This window comes from Acanthochromis polyacanthus, chromosome 6 (genome assembly GCF_021347895.1).
Source record: "Acanthochromis polyacanthus isolate Apoly-LR-REF ecotype Palm Island chromosome 6, KAUST_Apoly_ChrSc, whole genome shotgun sequence".
NCBI lineage: Eukaryota > Metazoa > Chordata > Actinopteri > Pomacentridae > Acanthochromis > Acanthochromis polyacanthus.
The window spans coordinates 15,682,501-15,695,961 of NC_067118.1; the positions used below are offsets into that span (position 1 = coordinate 15,682,501).

The following is a 13,461-nucleotide window of genomic DNA, read 5'->3' on the forward strand; positions in this document are numbered from 1 at the left end:
AATATATTTCCTTCATTACTTTGTAAAATCAAGAAAAAAATAACACCATTGTCTAACAAAACCAACATACTGCAAAACAGATACCCACCCATCACCATTTAGAAATACAGACTTTGAAATGAAAAGCTGTTGGTATACTGTCGGGCTGGACCCGAATATTCGCCCCCCCCCCCTTTATTATATAGTAACTGGTTCCATCTATTGAGTAGCTATGGCCTAACAGATACAGTCATTCTGTGGCCACAAAGAAACACAAAGCAGAAAATATTCTCTGTTCACAATGCTACACAGAACCCTTTAAGGAATCAATGTCCTGTTGCTAGTATTTACTTACGGTCTGAAAACTGAGGATAGCTTACTTCATCGGCTCTTAAGTTTGCATTTCCCAGTTCGATAGCATGTTAAAAAGAGGCTGTGTTACTACTGGTCGTGTTTGGAAAGCTGCAATTTCAAATTCCTCTTAATGAAAGTCCAGATAATGCATGGCTTACAATGTGTCTATCATCAACCATATGTTCCATAAACAACAGTGACACTATTGTGTTACAGTATACTTGTACCGTTGTTGGTTTTTTTTTTTTACCTCTGTTAATTACAAGTAACTAAATACACATTGTGAGTTAGTATTGATTGCATTACTGATTATATATCCCAATGCTCACAGACATGTTGTATCTGAACATGTAGTCTATAGTTATTGTTTAGGGGCTCTCTTCTGTAACTGTATAACAGGCAGCTTGAAAGTGTCATGTTTCTGTTTCAGCCCCTATCTCGGGAAAAGACTCCAACCACTGTCCTTTGTGTCACAACAACTTCATGCCTGGAGAGGAGGTGAGATTCAGTACATGTTAGCTACAGGTGATAAGTTATCAATAGATATATAGCAAGTGGCTTTTTTATTTGTCATACAGAATACATGTTCACTAGATTATAAAATAGTTAAACATCAGATGTATATTTTGTATTTACTGACTTTAGGTTTAAGTCTTTCTCTTGCTTTCATATCAACACAGAAGTCAGAAAGCATCTAATATGAGGCTTTAGGAGCAAGCAGGTGTTGAGGTGAAAAAACAGCTATTGTTGGCCTTTACAGACTTCAAAGGAAGCAAAACCTTTGTTCTTAATGGGCATCACATTCTTCACATTCTTATTAGTTTCAGGAGAAGTAGACACAAAATCTTCAGATCAGCTGTTCACTGATAAAAGTTTTATCTATATTTTTCTTTGAGTTTTTCCCTCATTTTCTGTAGTTGTGATTTAAGAAAATACCATGCTTTTGATACTAGCTATAAACAAAGTTTAAAATGTCATCATTCTCCTATTTTAAAATAGGATAAGTTGAAGTTTCCTTTAAATCAAGCAGTAGTTGTTAAGATTTACCGGTCGTCTCAGTATTAACCAGCACATAGATTGTGTCACAGAAGAAATATAATCAAAACAGGAAACTGAAAAACATAGACATGCATTCAGCATATCCTGTGTGTGTTGAATATTACATAACACAACCGCGAGGAAAATAGTTTGCTCTTATCTTCTCTTAAATAGTCAATGCTGACATTTCAGCACTCCTTGGAGCGACACAATAATACTAGTCCTTTGTGTCTCAGAGATGTTTAAAATGTATATACCATGAACAAGATCCTCTGCCTCACAAAGAGATGGAACAATGGTGTCTGCTTTCATTTCTCTTCTGTTCTTGCTTGAGAAAAACTTGAGTCAATGCAGGTCATTTATTACAAAATGTCTCTTGAACATAGTGTGAGTTGTTCTTATTCGTCTGCCAAATAACGGCAGAGTTGTATGATGATCGGCATCCGTTTGTTCGATGTTTGTCTGTCTCTTTGTCTGCCTGTTTTAAACATTACTCAAAAAGAGACCAAAAAGAGACACTTTCTAGCCCTGTTTTGTGCGTACGCAAGCTTTATAAATGAGGCCCCTGGTCTTGTATCCCTTCACTGCCTGCAGCTTGTGAGGTGACCTGTTTAACATGAGCAGCGGCCTTATAGTTCACTAGGTTTTTCTACTCTCTGGGGCTGCTTCTACTAGCTCCAAATTGTCTCAGCCGTGAGCAAACCACGCTAGATGCTCTTCTGTTGGCTGTAAGAATATTCATGCACTCCCAGCATCTGAGGCACTGAAAACCCAATGGATCATTACTTTTACTTTTGTTGCCGTTGCCACCATGATAATCTTTAGTTTGTGTGTGACTAACATTACCATTAGCTGTGATTATTTGGCCACAATGCTGTGGAAACTGTAAAGCTGAAGGACATTCAGACATGGTGAAATCTTTTTAAGGTTTGAAAGCAGTTAACAAGGACTGGATGGGTTACTGTTTTTTAAAGTCACCTGTTGTGTTTCAGTGCAGCCCTAATTCAGCTGGAATTTACATCTGTTTGCTTCTCTCATGCTCATGTTTAAAAATTCCCAGTAAAGCTTTTATTTACATAATTTTGTTTCTGTTGTCAAAAAACACAATGAGTATGAAGCAGTGAGTAAGATCCAACCTATTAAGACTACATGTTAAACAGCAGTCACTTCAGAGCCATTTCCAATCTGCAGGTTTGCACCACTAAAATACAGTTTTGATAACTGCAGCATTGTGTAACAAACTCAGCTCAGAGTCTTCAGCAGAAGGGGGTGTGGACAGCAACAGCTTAGCCACAGATACTGAAACAGCCTGTCTAGAACAAGACTGAAACCAGAGGATGCAAGGAACCACGAGTTAGTTTTGCAAAAAGCGCCTATAGTTCATATATAAACAAAGGCCTGTTAGCTATTCTCTCAAGCCATAGTGTAAAGAGTTCATTTATAGAATATGTGTATTTATGTCAATCCAAGCAGTGGCAGCATTTTGTTTGGAAGGCATCTAAAAATACAGAGGGAATACAAGAAATAGCAACTTCCATTTAATAAAACTTTGAATAACCAGTCATTTATGCCCCTAATGGGGTGTGGCCAAATGCCTAAAAAATCAAAAATCCATACAGGGCATTTGTGTTTAACCAGCCTAATGTACAGCAAACATTTTGAAGGTTGCTGTTCAAAACATATATTAGCCTTAGTTTTTGGTTTAAATGCCTACTGATGTGGGAGTGTCTTAGGCAAAACAACAGAACAAACAAACTTAAGACAAGGATGTTTAATATGTAAACTTGAAATTGTAGCAAGGTTCTGTTTCACGTTTGGTGCTTTTTCTATGAGCCATGTTCAGACTGCATTAAACATGAGAAACAGATTATGCAGAGGATTGTGTTTAACTGTACAGTGACATACGATTGAGCCTGAGCTGTAATGTGTCTGTTTTCTCATTACCAATCTGATTCACTGCATGCAGTTTGTCACCTCACACACCCTTATTAAAGAAGGATGAAAAAACTCAAGGAAAGTTACACTCTCCTTCCTAGAGCTCCCAGTGTAAATCCAATGAAAGACTGCAGTGTTAGAGGGAGGGAGGGCAGCCATTTGGGCCTTGACTGGGTCTACAGTCACCCGCGGTTGTCCTCATCAAGAAAGCAGACTCACTAAGCTACTTTGTCCCTGTTCCAGGCCTGGAAGGCTCACCTCATGGGAAGGGAGGGCTGTAAACAAAACTCACGCAGGACTGCGGTGTCCCAGAGAACCCAGCCAGCACAAGGTAAAGCATTCATACACCTCCAGCTTACACCTACCACCCCATCTCTTAGTGTGAGAGCTATAGAAAGTGCCAACGTCCGTTGGTAGAATTTCATGTTGCAGCTTTTCCACTACAGCTTTCTGCCTCATTACAAAAAAGGTGGTTCATAAAAATAGTGACAGATTTAATTTGGAGTATAGAGTAGTAGGAATTGGTGTATCCATTTTTTAGTGATGTTTTGCAAGAACCCTGCTTATTATACATGTGCTACATTTCATTAAGGCAGATGGTTTGTTGAAGGGTAGCTCATTTATATTACACTGATGGCAGAGGGACCATTAGTATTTGGTGTCCAATGCACGCACACTGTATGACAAATAATGAAAATATTTAGGTTACATTTTTCAGGTTCTCATTATACCTCATTGGCCACTTTACTAGGTACACCTGTTTAATTGTTTATTAACACAAATAGCTAATCAGACAATCATATGGGCACAACTCAATGCATTTAGGCATGTAGGTGTGGTCAAGACAACTTGCTGAAATTTAAACCGAGCATCAGAACGGGGAAGAATCCGTGTATGGTCCGCTCATTCGTTTTTCCGTTTCAAAATAAAATCTAAAAAAAACCCCAATGAACCACATTGTTTTTTTGTTTTTCAGTTTTTCAGTTTTTCAAACCTAAATGTAGAAACATATTTAACTAATGGAAAAACCACAGTGTTGGATTTTTGCTCTAGCTTTTTAACCCGAAATACAAAATACGGCTGTTTTCATATGTTGCAACACCGGAAGTTGCTGACTAAGAACAGTTTAAACTGGTCTGGCTCGTGAACACATCTAAAATGGCTGTACTGGAGCGCTTTTCCAATTTCATTCTCTTTGAGAGTGACAAAACCCACGCAGAAATCATGGAGCTCCACATTGCTCTATATTATATTATATTATTATTATATTATATTATATTATACTATATTATAGAGTGCATAATGAGAGTCAGGAGGTTCTGCATGGAGAACAATTTAAGAAGATGCAGTCCTGTCTAATGCTGATTTGAAGAGAGCTGTCATTTGTTCTATTAACTAGATATGATAATTTCAGTGCCATACTTTATTAACTGTAGAATGTTATGTTTCACTTTTGTGTGTTTTATAGACAGGTCCGATGTATGGACGAAAGTTTATGATGGGATGTTATCTACTGGTGCCGGTGTTCCAGTTTAACTGGTGATAGTTTCCGTCTCCAGATGTTTTGTAGCAGATTTGACCAGACCAGACCAGCTATGTGTGAAATTAAGACCCTAAAGAAGAGCTCACCGGAAAACGTCGGCATCACTGCTGAATAAAGGCTATATCCATGTAGATATCACCTACAGACAATATGCTGGCAAAATAAAAAATATTGTTTTTATGAACGGTGAGATGAAACGATGGAATCCAGAAATAAAATTAGAGACATTTCTTTTAACCATCTATAGGTGATGTTTACATGGATATTTATTAAGTAATGATGCCGACGGTTTTCGGGGAAGTTTTCTTTGTCTAGTGTCTTTATTTGACACACAACCAGGTCTGGTCGGGACAAACCTGCAACGAAACATGTGGAGACGGAAACTATCACCAGTTAACCTGATTGTCAGTTAAACTACAACAGCGACCGCTGTTGTAGTTTAACTGACAATCAGGTTAACTGGTCAAGAACTAGAGTTCTTGACATTTTAATACTTAAAAACACTTGCTTGGACCATTAAAACAATTTTGTTCACACTGAGATCATGAGTTCTCAGAGTGATGCGTCTACTCGCTCTAAATAAGACAAACACGTCTTGTTTTCACAGTACGTGGTGAGGAGTTTGAGACAGAGAATTGAAGTCAAGTCGCCACGAGTTCTCACTTTTATTTCTGGTTCTGCCGATAGCTTTCAAATGGGAAAAGGCTTTTTTTGTTTGTTTAAACCTTAAAATTTGTAAAAACAAAGCGTTTTTTTAATTTCTCTGCTTTTAGTTTCTTGAATTTCATTTTTAAACGAAAAAACAAACCGATTATTTGTTTTTTCTCATTTTATTTTGAAACGGAAAAACAAATGAGCGAACCATACACGGATTGGGAAGAAAGGGGTTTAAATGATTTAGCACGTCTCATGGCTGTTGGTGCCAGACGGGCTGGTCTGAGTATTTCAGATGACTGCTGATCTTCTGGGATTTGCACACACAACCATCTCTAGGGTTTACAGAGAATGGCCCTAAAAAGAGAAAATATCCAGTCCAGTCCTGTTGTATGGACGAAAATACCTTGTAATACCACCAAAGAATGCAGAATACCATCTCTTTACATACAACACGTCCAGCGTTGAAGAAGATGGGCTACAGAAGATCACACCGGGTACCACTTCTATCAGCTAAGACCAGGAAACTGAGACTAAAGTTCACACAGACTCATCAAATTGGACAATAGAAGATTGGAAAAATGTTGTCTGGTCTGATAAGTCTGGATTTCAGCTGCGACATTCAGATGGTCAGAATTTGGCGTAAACACCATGAAAGCATGGATCCATCCCACCTTGTATCAACAGTTCAGGCTGCTGCTGGTGTAATGATGTGGGGGATATTTTCTTGGCACACTTTGGCCCCTTTAGTACCAATTAAGCATTGTTGCTGACCATGTCCATCCCTTTATGAACACGGTATACGCATCTTCTAATGGCTACTTACAGCAGGATAATTCACCATGTCACAAAGCTCAAATCGTCTCAAACGGGTTTCTTGAACATGACAATGAGTTCACTGCACTCTCAATCCAATAGAGCACCTTTGGGATGTGGTGGAACGGGAGATTCACATCATGGATGAGTAGCCGACAAACCTTCAGCAAGTGTGTGATGCTATCATGTCAATATGGACCAAAATCTCTGAGGAGGGTTTCCAACATGTTGTTGAAGGTCTGCCATGAAGAATTAAAGCAGTTCTGAAGGCAAAAGGGGTTTTACTAGCAAGGTGTACCTAATAAAGTAGCTAGTGAGTGTATATAACCTTGTTTTTGTCACAATTACCTCTCAACATATTTTTAGCAACAGCAATTTGATATACACACATTGTCCAAGTGCCTTTTTAGAGGAAAACAGTTGTCATTGTTACTGACCACCTTTAAAAATCATGTAGTAGCACACAAAGGCGCATGTGTGGATTTTCACACCTCTGTTAGGTGACGTTGTTAAATGTCTTTATTACTACAGCAGCACTTCTGAATGCGAAGCTGTATAGATCAGTACGTTTCTGAATGTGGGAGTTTTACTTGTGGTTTAGTCTGGCACCACTACTTACTACAACATTTTCCATTATTGATTCTGACATTTTTATAATTTCACCATTATTCTGACAGAATACACCAGCAGCGCGCTGTGTGGTGTAATGTATGAGTAAGCCTTGGTGCTGCAGCACACACTCAGTGACCTTGCGGTACGTTATCAAAGGACACAGACTCTTCCAGAATGTCGTCACATCACCATGAACTGCTGTCACCAGAAAATCTTCCTGTTTATACTCACATCACAGGGGATGCAGGCTGCTTTATTTATTGGAAACTGTTTCCTCTGCTTCAATGTTTGTATTGCACTTTGATGCCTAAATGCCATTTTGCGTGTGTCCAGGCAAGGCTGCCGGTGGAGCCAAGTTGAAGCAATCCTGGTCAGTTGGGGCTCGAGCCAGGCCCATGGGCAGAGGCAGCCGGATCCCATCCCTGGCACCTCTGACCAAACGATATACACTAGGGAAGCATTGAAACAAGTTCCATGCAACCCAGAGACCCTCCTACACCCAGAGGAGGAGTCCAACGTCAACAAACATCCCCACCTACTCCCTTATTCCCTGCTTCTATTTTCCTACATTTGACACTTTTTGAAAACACACGAGAGGTTTCAGATGTGGTCACTGACTTATACAATATATTAAAAGCCAATACAGTTTTTTATTGAAGCCATCAATATATTTAATATATTTTAACCCTACCCAGAAGGGAACACGCCTGTTTTATCAGGTAATGTACAAACGAGCATTACAACTTGGTGTTGTATCCACTGAGATACTTTAAAGTGTTCTGTGGTCCGTAGCAGAAAGTTCACACAACGAGGAGAAAACTGGACTCTGGCCTGTTTTGTCTACCCATCACGCCTCTAGCATCAAACACCTGCGGGGCTAGTAAACATGATCACACTGTGTTCTGTTTACTGGTGTCACCTTACAGGATTCCTGAGTTTCCAGGCTCTTATTTTTCACAAAGGTCACTGCCGTTTGAAGCCTCTGCGAAGAGGAATTGTACAGCTTAAAAGGGTAGTCCATCAATTTTGTACTATACTTCTATTAAGTTTGACAGACTCACAAGAGACCGATTAACAAAAGAATTGTTAAAAAATAAAGCAGTGGTGGCGGATATATCCTGGCGTTTAGGCCCCAGAATAGGTGGTTTCAGAACTGCTTGATGTTACGTCCCTCAGTGCAGTCAGTGGCATCTTCTTATCACATCCTGTCTGTCTGCTAAACACCAAAGGCTCATGAACTCCACAGTTTCAAATTGCATTGCAGACCCTGTGATATAAATGTGGTGTATCCAAGCCCATGCTGAGACACCCTTGATGACCTCACTCTGACATCATCAGTGCGATTTCCTCACACTCGAAAAGGCTCCATTGTACAATAGTTTTCACAGGCTTGTGAGGTAACCTCTCAGTATCACCAATCGCTGATATAAATTTCAGCATTTTTTTTAGCCTTTCAGTGGCAATTTTATATTTCTACATAAAACCGAAACATTCATAGCATCTGTTTCCACACGATAAATCTGTTGAAGAGCTTCTCATTGATTACCAGTGTAGCCAGTCACTGCATCTTGTCAGGAAACACTGACTGATACTTTCAAACACTCCTCTTCTAATTGAAGCAGTAATGAGAGAGGTTGAGGTTGAGTTACAAGCAGAAGACTTCTGTCCCTTGGCAACACTCCAGCAGGCCATTCTTCAATCCTAAAGCCATTGTCAACCTGAGAGTAGATTTATATTCAGCTTCACAGTTACTAATCTGTTTACACATTGCTTTTCATTTCTTGTCTTAAGACAGTTTGTAGAAGGAATGACGGAGCACTTTGCCACAGTGACGATGTTTCACTGCTGTAGTTTTAGAGCAGAATGTACTTTATTTATTGCCCTGCTTTAAATGCCTACTGACAATCTGGGGTAGAAGTGAAATACAAAGTAGACATTTCAACTCAATAGACCTAATAAAATAGTAATGAAGAAAGAAATGGAGGTGAATGTGTTACTTACAGCTGGATTTGTATAGCACCTGTTTTTCCTCAAGTTTTGATTTCTGCTGAAAATGACACGGGCTGAACCCAGCAAACAGTCTGAAGCCCTTAATTAGCTGGAAACTACACAAACTCACAGATTCAGGATCAGTAACATTAATTTGCCATACTCATAGTTATCTCTATAATTTTACTGCTGATGTTGCGCTACACAGCGTTTTGACAGTGTTGATTGTAAAATATCTGAAAACGGAATGAAAAAACCAAATCTGTGAGTGAGTAGACACATCCTGAAAACAATCCTAGTTGGTCTCAGATTGTTCAGTACACTTTGACAAATTGTAATGACAACATGAATGTGTGTGACAAAGCTGACTGTTGTATTGGTGGAGAAACAGCTCAACATTTATTAAAACATGACTATGTTTGGTTTCTAACGTCCATCATAATATGCAGGGTGTCTCTAAAGTCTGGACACAGGAAATCTCATTAACTCTAACTTTTTTTTGCCTCCACAGATTAAATATGGCTATTATATTAAACATATATTTGATTATCAAATATGATTAAATTCAATATTATATATTGAATTTAATTATATTGAATAAAATGATGTTCAAAATTTCATTTCTTGAAAATACATATTTTTGCTTATGTGTCCAGACTTTAGGGACACTCCGTACATCTGTACTGAGAACTACTGCAACAGTGGATATTTTATTGTGATGTATGTGCATAGTAGTCAGTATTTTCTGCAATAAATTGCTATTTTTCTTGAATCCTATGTGTATTTGTACAATAAAGCCACACTAAGCCCAACATTGCACATGAATAATGGTTCCTGTTACGATTTGAATCTATGAGTTGAAGTCCTCTGTGATTAGCAGCTGAATGTAAAGAAATGTGTGTTGAGCTTCCTTTAACCCTTAGATGCGTAAGTGGGTCAAAAATGACCCGGTGAGGTTGATTTCTTTCAGTGTCTTTGTTATGAAAAGCTTTTATCATTTCATGTTCCAGCTATTCCTCAAAAAAACATGTTTTGGATATCATTCAATTAAAATTTTTAGGTTACCTTTTATGCTTTTAAAGATATTGTAATATTTGTCTGGCCACCCCAAGCTCTTTATCACTGGTAATATCATACAAGAATATTGTATGGAGGCATTGAGAACACCAACAGCTGGAGAAAAAGAGAGGAAAAATGTCTACAAAATGGATGTTAACATTCTTCTGTTGCTGTTCTGTGTAAAATTCTTCTTTTTAAATTATCCAAATCAGTTTTAAAGTGAAAAATAAACATATTTCAAACATGAAATCATTCTTGTGTGGACAAAAATAGAACAAAAACAATAATACAAATGATTATTCTTAATGAAAATGACAAAAAAATGGCATAAAAACACACTGATTGTTATAAAGGTCATTTTTGACCTTTTGAGCATCTAAGGGTTAAAAGCAAAGCAGACTGTAGAACTGGCGGCAGACATTGAGCCCTTATGTTTTTCTTAGTTGTACCCAGAGTGCTGTTCATATAAGTATCACCCAAATGCTGCAACAGTGTTTGTGTATTTAGGAGAGCTCCAGTTTTATTTACACTATCATCAGTCTGCAGTGTTACGGCCCTTTCATTTCTTTGGTTTTAGGCCTGCCTCTGTAAATCAGACTCGGTGAATTAAAAAATAAAATAAAAACAATATATTAACTTTAAAAAAACACATTTGATTTTTTACAATTTTTGAATACTCTGCAAAGTAATCAGTTCTTTATGAATGCAGCTGTTTGTTACGCTGTAAGTCCACGTAGTTCACTTTGCTGCACAAACACACACATAAACCAGCTTCTCTGACAACCAACTCGAAAGAAATCGTTGGATTTCAGATGCAATCTCAAATGGCACCAAGAATCAGAAACCTTTGCCAAGTTCACAGTGTGCAGCTGTGCTGTAGTGGTTCTACAAAATGCAAAGGCAGAGTAGCAGTAGTGGAAACCTGTTCAGTCCACAGCAACCTTTATATTCTGGCATTCAGACTATGGTGAATGCAAACTACCTGTGTGCAGTGTGTTATTTCTCTGTGACTGAATATGAACACTGACATGACCCCGCAGATTCCATGAGATCATCATGATGAGTTAAAACAGCCTCCTCTGCTCCCTGTGTGAGTTCAGCTTTGGTGGATGTGTTGGTTTCAATGTACAGAAACTGTCAGTTATATGGAGGTCCTCAGTGCGCACACCAGCTCCTCGTTGTGCACCACGCTCCACATCTTCAGCAGCTCCTGCGCGCTCAGTTTGTGCACCACGATGAGGTTTTTGTAAAAGCAGGGCTCGCTGTTCATGGAACTCACCCTGCGTCTGGTGATGCCGAATGTCCTGAATCCCGGGTGCAGCTCTGGAGACAAGTGGAGCTTCTGCAGGCACATGCCCAAAAACACGTCGTCAATGGGGTACAGCTCCAGGTCCTCAGACACCACGAAGAGTCTTCTGGCCAGCTGGGAGGACATCAGAAACCCCCCACCTCCGACATAGGGCGGGTATGGCTTATCGTATAGCTCTTTGGGGATGTAGTATTTGCTCTGCCGGTTTCGGATGGGGATCGCCTTGGAGATGGTGTCTCCCACAAATAAGTCGGCCTCCTTGCTCTCCTCCACCTTGAAACCGACGAGCTCCAGCAGGTTGTGCGTGTTCACAAACACATCATCATCTCCTTTGAATATAAACTGCACATCGGGGCAGTAGATGTCGAACCATTTGAGAAAATTCACCTCTTTTAGAGTCAGATTGAAGAAAGTGTCCATGAAGTCCCACTGCAGGATGTCCCCGTAGATCAGGTCCTCGTACTCGATCAGTTTCTGGAGGTTCTTGGTGTCTTTGCCGGTAGTGGGGCTTCCCAAGAGAAATAATGTCCTGATCTTCTTTCCATCCACAGTGTGCTCCTTGCCCCAGGTTTTGCGCACTGCTTCCCGCCGGTCGTGCTGCTCGATAACGGACTTGACCACCATGAGGAGGTGCACCTCTCCGTCCGCGCACTTCTCCGGGTGGTTGATGAGCATGGGGAAATACCTGCAGTGTCTGTGCAGAACAAACTGATGAAACCTCGGGTCCAGGCGCCGAAACCAGTCCTGGGTCCTCACCGACGCGTCCTCGCTGCAGTTCAGAACCTGCGCGTCCCAGGAGGCCGGGGTCCCGTTGGAGACCCGCTGCGTATCCAGGAGAGGCACTGGGGAGTCGGAGTTCTCCACACTAGTTTCCACGGTTGCTTTCTTGAACGAAAAACACTCGGAGCCACACCAGCCCGCATCCCTCATGTGTTTAACTCCCACTGCGTCTTTCTCGGACATTTTCAGCTTGTGGATCATGAGAAAAGAAGCGAACACCAGGGACAGACTAAGGAGAGGTTTCAGCAAACCGACTCGCTTTCTCCGAAAAAGATGATCCATGGCTGTCAGTGCGGCGCCCGGGGACCCTCAGATTCTGGACGTTTTGCCTTCATAATGTTTCACAACTGTGCGTCCGAGCGAAGTCCTCCACCGCCGTCCCCCCTCATGTGGACACCGGAGGCTGCGTCCCGGGCAGGGAGGGCACGCTGACAGTGAAGCATCTCCGGGGACACCTCCGCCCATGTCGGGGCTCAGTGGACTCACACATGACCTGTGGTTGCGGTAGAACGATGCTGCATGTCCTCCCGGGCTTCTGTCTTCAGTGTCTCCACAGACTGGAGACCTGCGGCAGGACACCACCGCCTCACCCCCACCTGCACTCATATCTCCTCCCCCTACTCACACGCACTGATCCGGGAGCAGCAGGTTTCCCATTTCTCCCGCACCGGGTGACACCACGAACTGTGAAGAGTGCATTTCTGCTTCTTTTAATCATTATTATGCTACATATTCTTGGTGTGCTGTCAGGAAGTGAACAAATCAAACCACAGAATTGTAACTTAACCCTCCTGTTGTCTTTATTTACGGGCACCAAAAATATTATGTTTTTGTCTGGAAAAAAAAAATTCGGCAAAAAATTAAAAAATATAAAAATCCCCAAATTTCTTAAAATTTGCAAAACGTTTAGGAAGAAAATTCCAATAATTCCTAACAGTTTCCCTTAAAAGTTTTATTTTTAAAAAATCCCCCAAATTTGGCAAGATTGTTGTAAATATTTTTTTTTAAATGAGTAAAAGTCTTTCAAAAAATTCTAAAAATATCTAAAGTGACTACATATATATATCAGTAAAACTTCTATTATTTTCTTAAGGACATTCACAAAAACATCAACCAAATCCAGTGAAATTCGTTGGATTTTGGTTGATGTTTTTGTGAAACATTTATTTTGTAGCATTTCTTATTTTTCCACCAAAAAAATAGTCAAAAATTTCCCAAAAATGCTTAAAAATGTGGATATCGGAAGCTTCACTGTGAATATATATATATATTTTCCACATTTTCAGACTTCAAAAACGGATCAATTTGACCTGCAGGACAACACGAGGGTTAAAAAGATGGCATCAGAAACAAATTGAAATGATTTATTCTAAAAGACATCTGAAGTACAAAC

At 40.0% G+C, this 13,461-nt stretch overlaps 2 protein-coding genes across 6 annotated transcripts in view; one reads left to right on the forward strand and one right to left on the reverse strand.

Annotated features, from left to right (window-relative positions):
* cep104 (centrosomal protein 104) overlaps window positions 1–9,692 on the forward strand; it is a 46,201-nt gene extending 36,509 nt beyond the window's left edge. For all 5 annotated transcript variants that reach the window (XM_022200536.2, XM_022200537.2, XM_051949355.1 and 2 more), the window contains 3 exons: window positions 764–831; window positions 3,550–3,637; window positions 7,265–9,692. In XM_022200536.2, the coding sequence (XP_022056228.2) occupies window positions 764–831; window positions 3,550–3,637; window positions 7,265–7,395 (287 nt within the window). In that variant the 3' untranslated portion in view covers window positions 7,396–9,692. The remainder of the gene's footprint in view (window positions 1–763; window positions 832–3,549; window positions 3,638–7,264) is intronic.
* b3gnt7l (UDP-GlcNAc:betaGal beta-1,3-N-acetylglucosaminyltransferase 7, like) lies at window positions 8,780–12,662 on the reverse strand. Its single transcript, XM_022200527.2, has one exon. It carries the CDS (start codon window positions 12,348–12,350, stop codon window positions 11,121–11,123), a length of 1,230 nt encoding a protein of 409 aa, XP_022056219.1. The 5' UTR covers window positions 12,351–12,662; the 3' UTR covers window positions 8,780–11,120.
* Window positions 12,663–13,461: the final 799 nt, after the last annotated feature.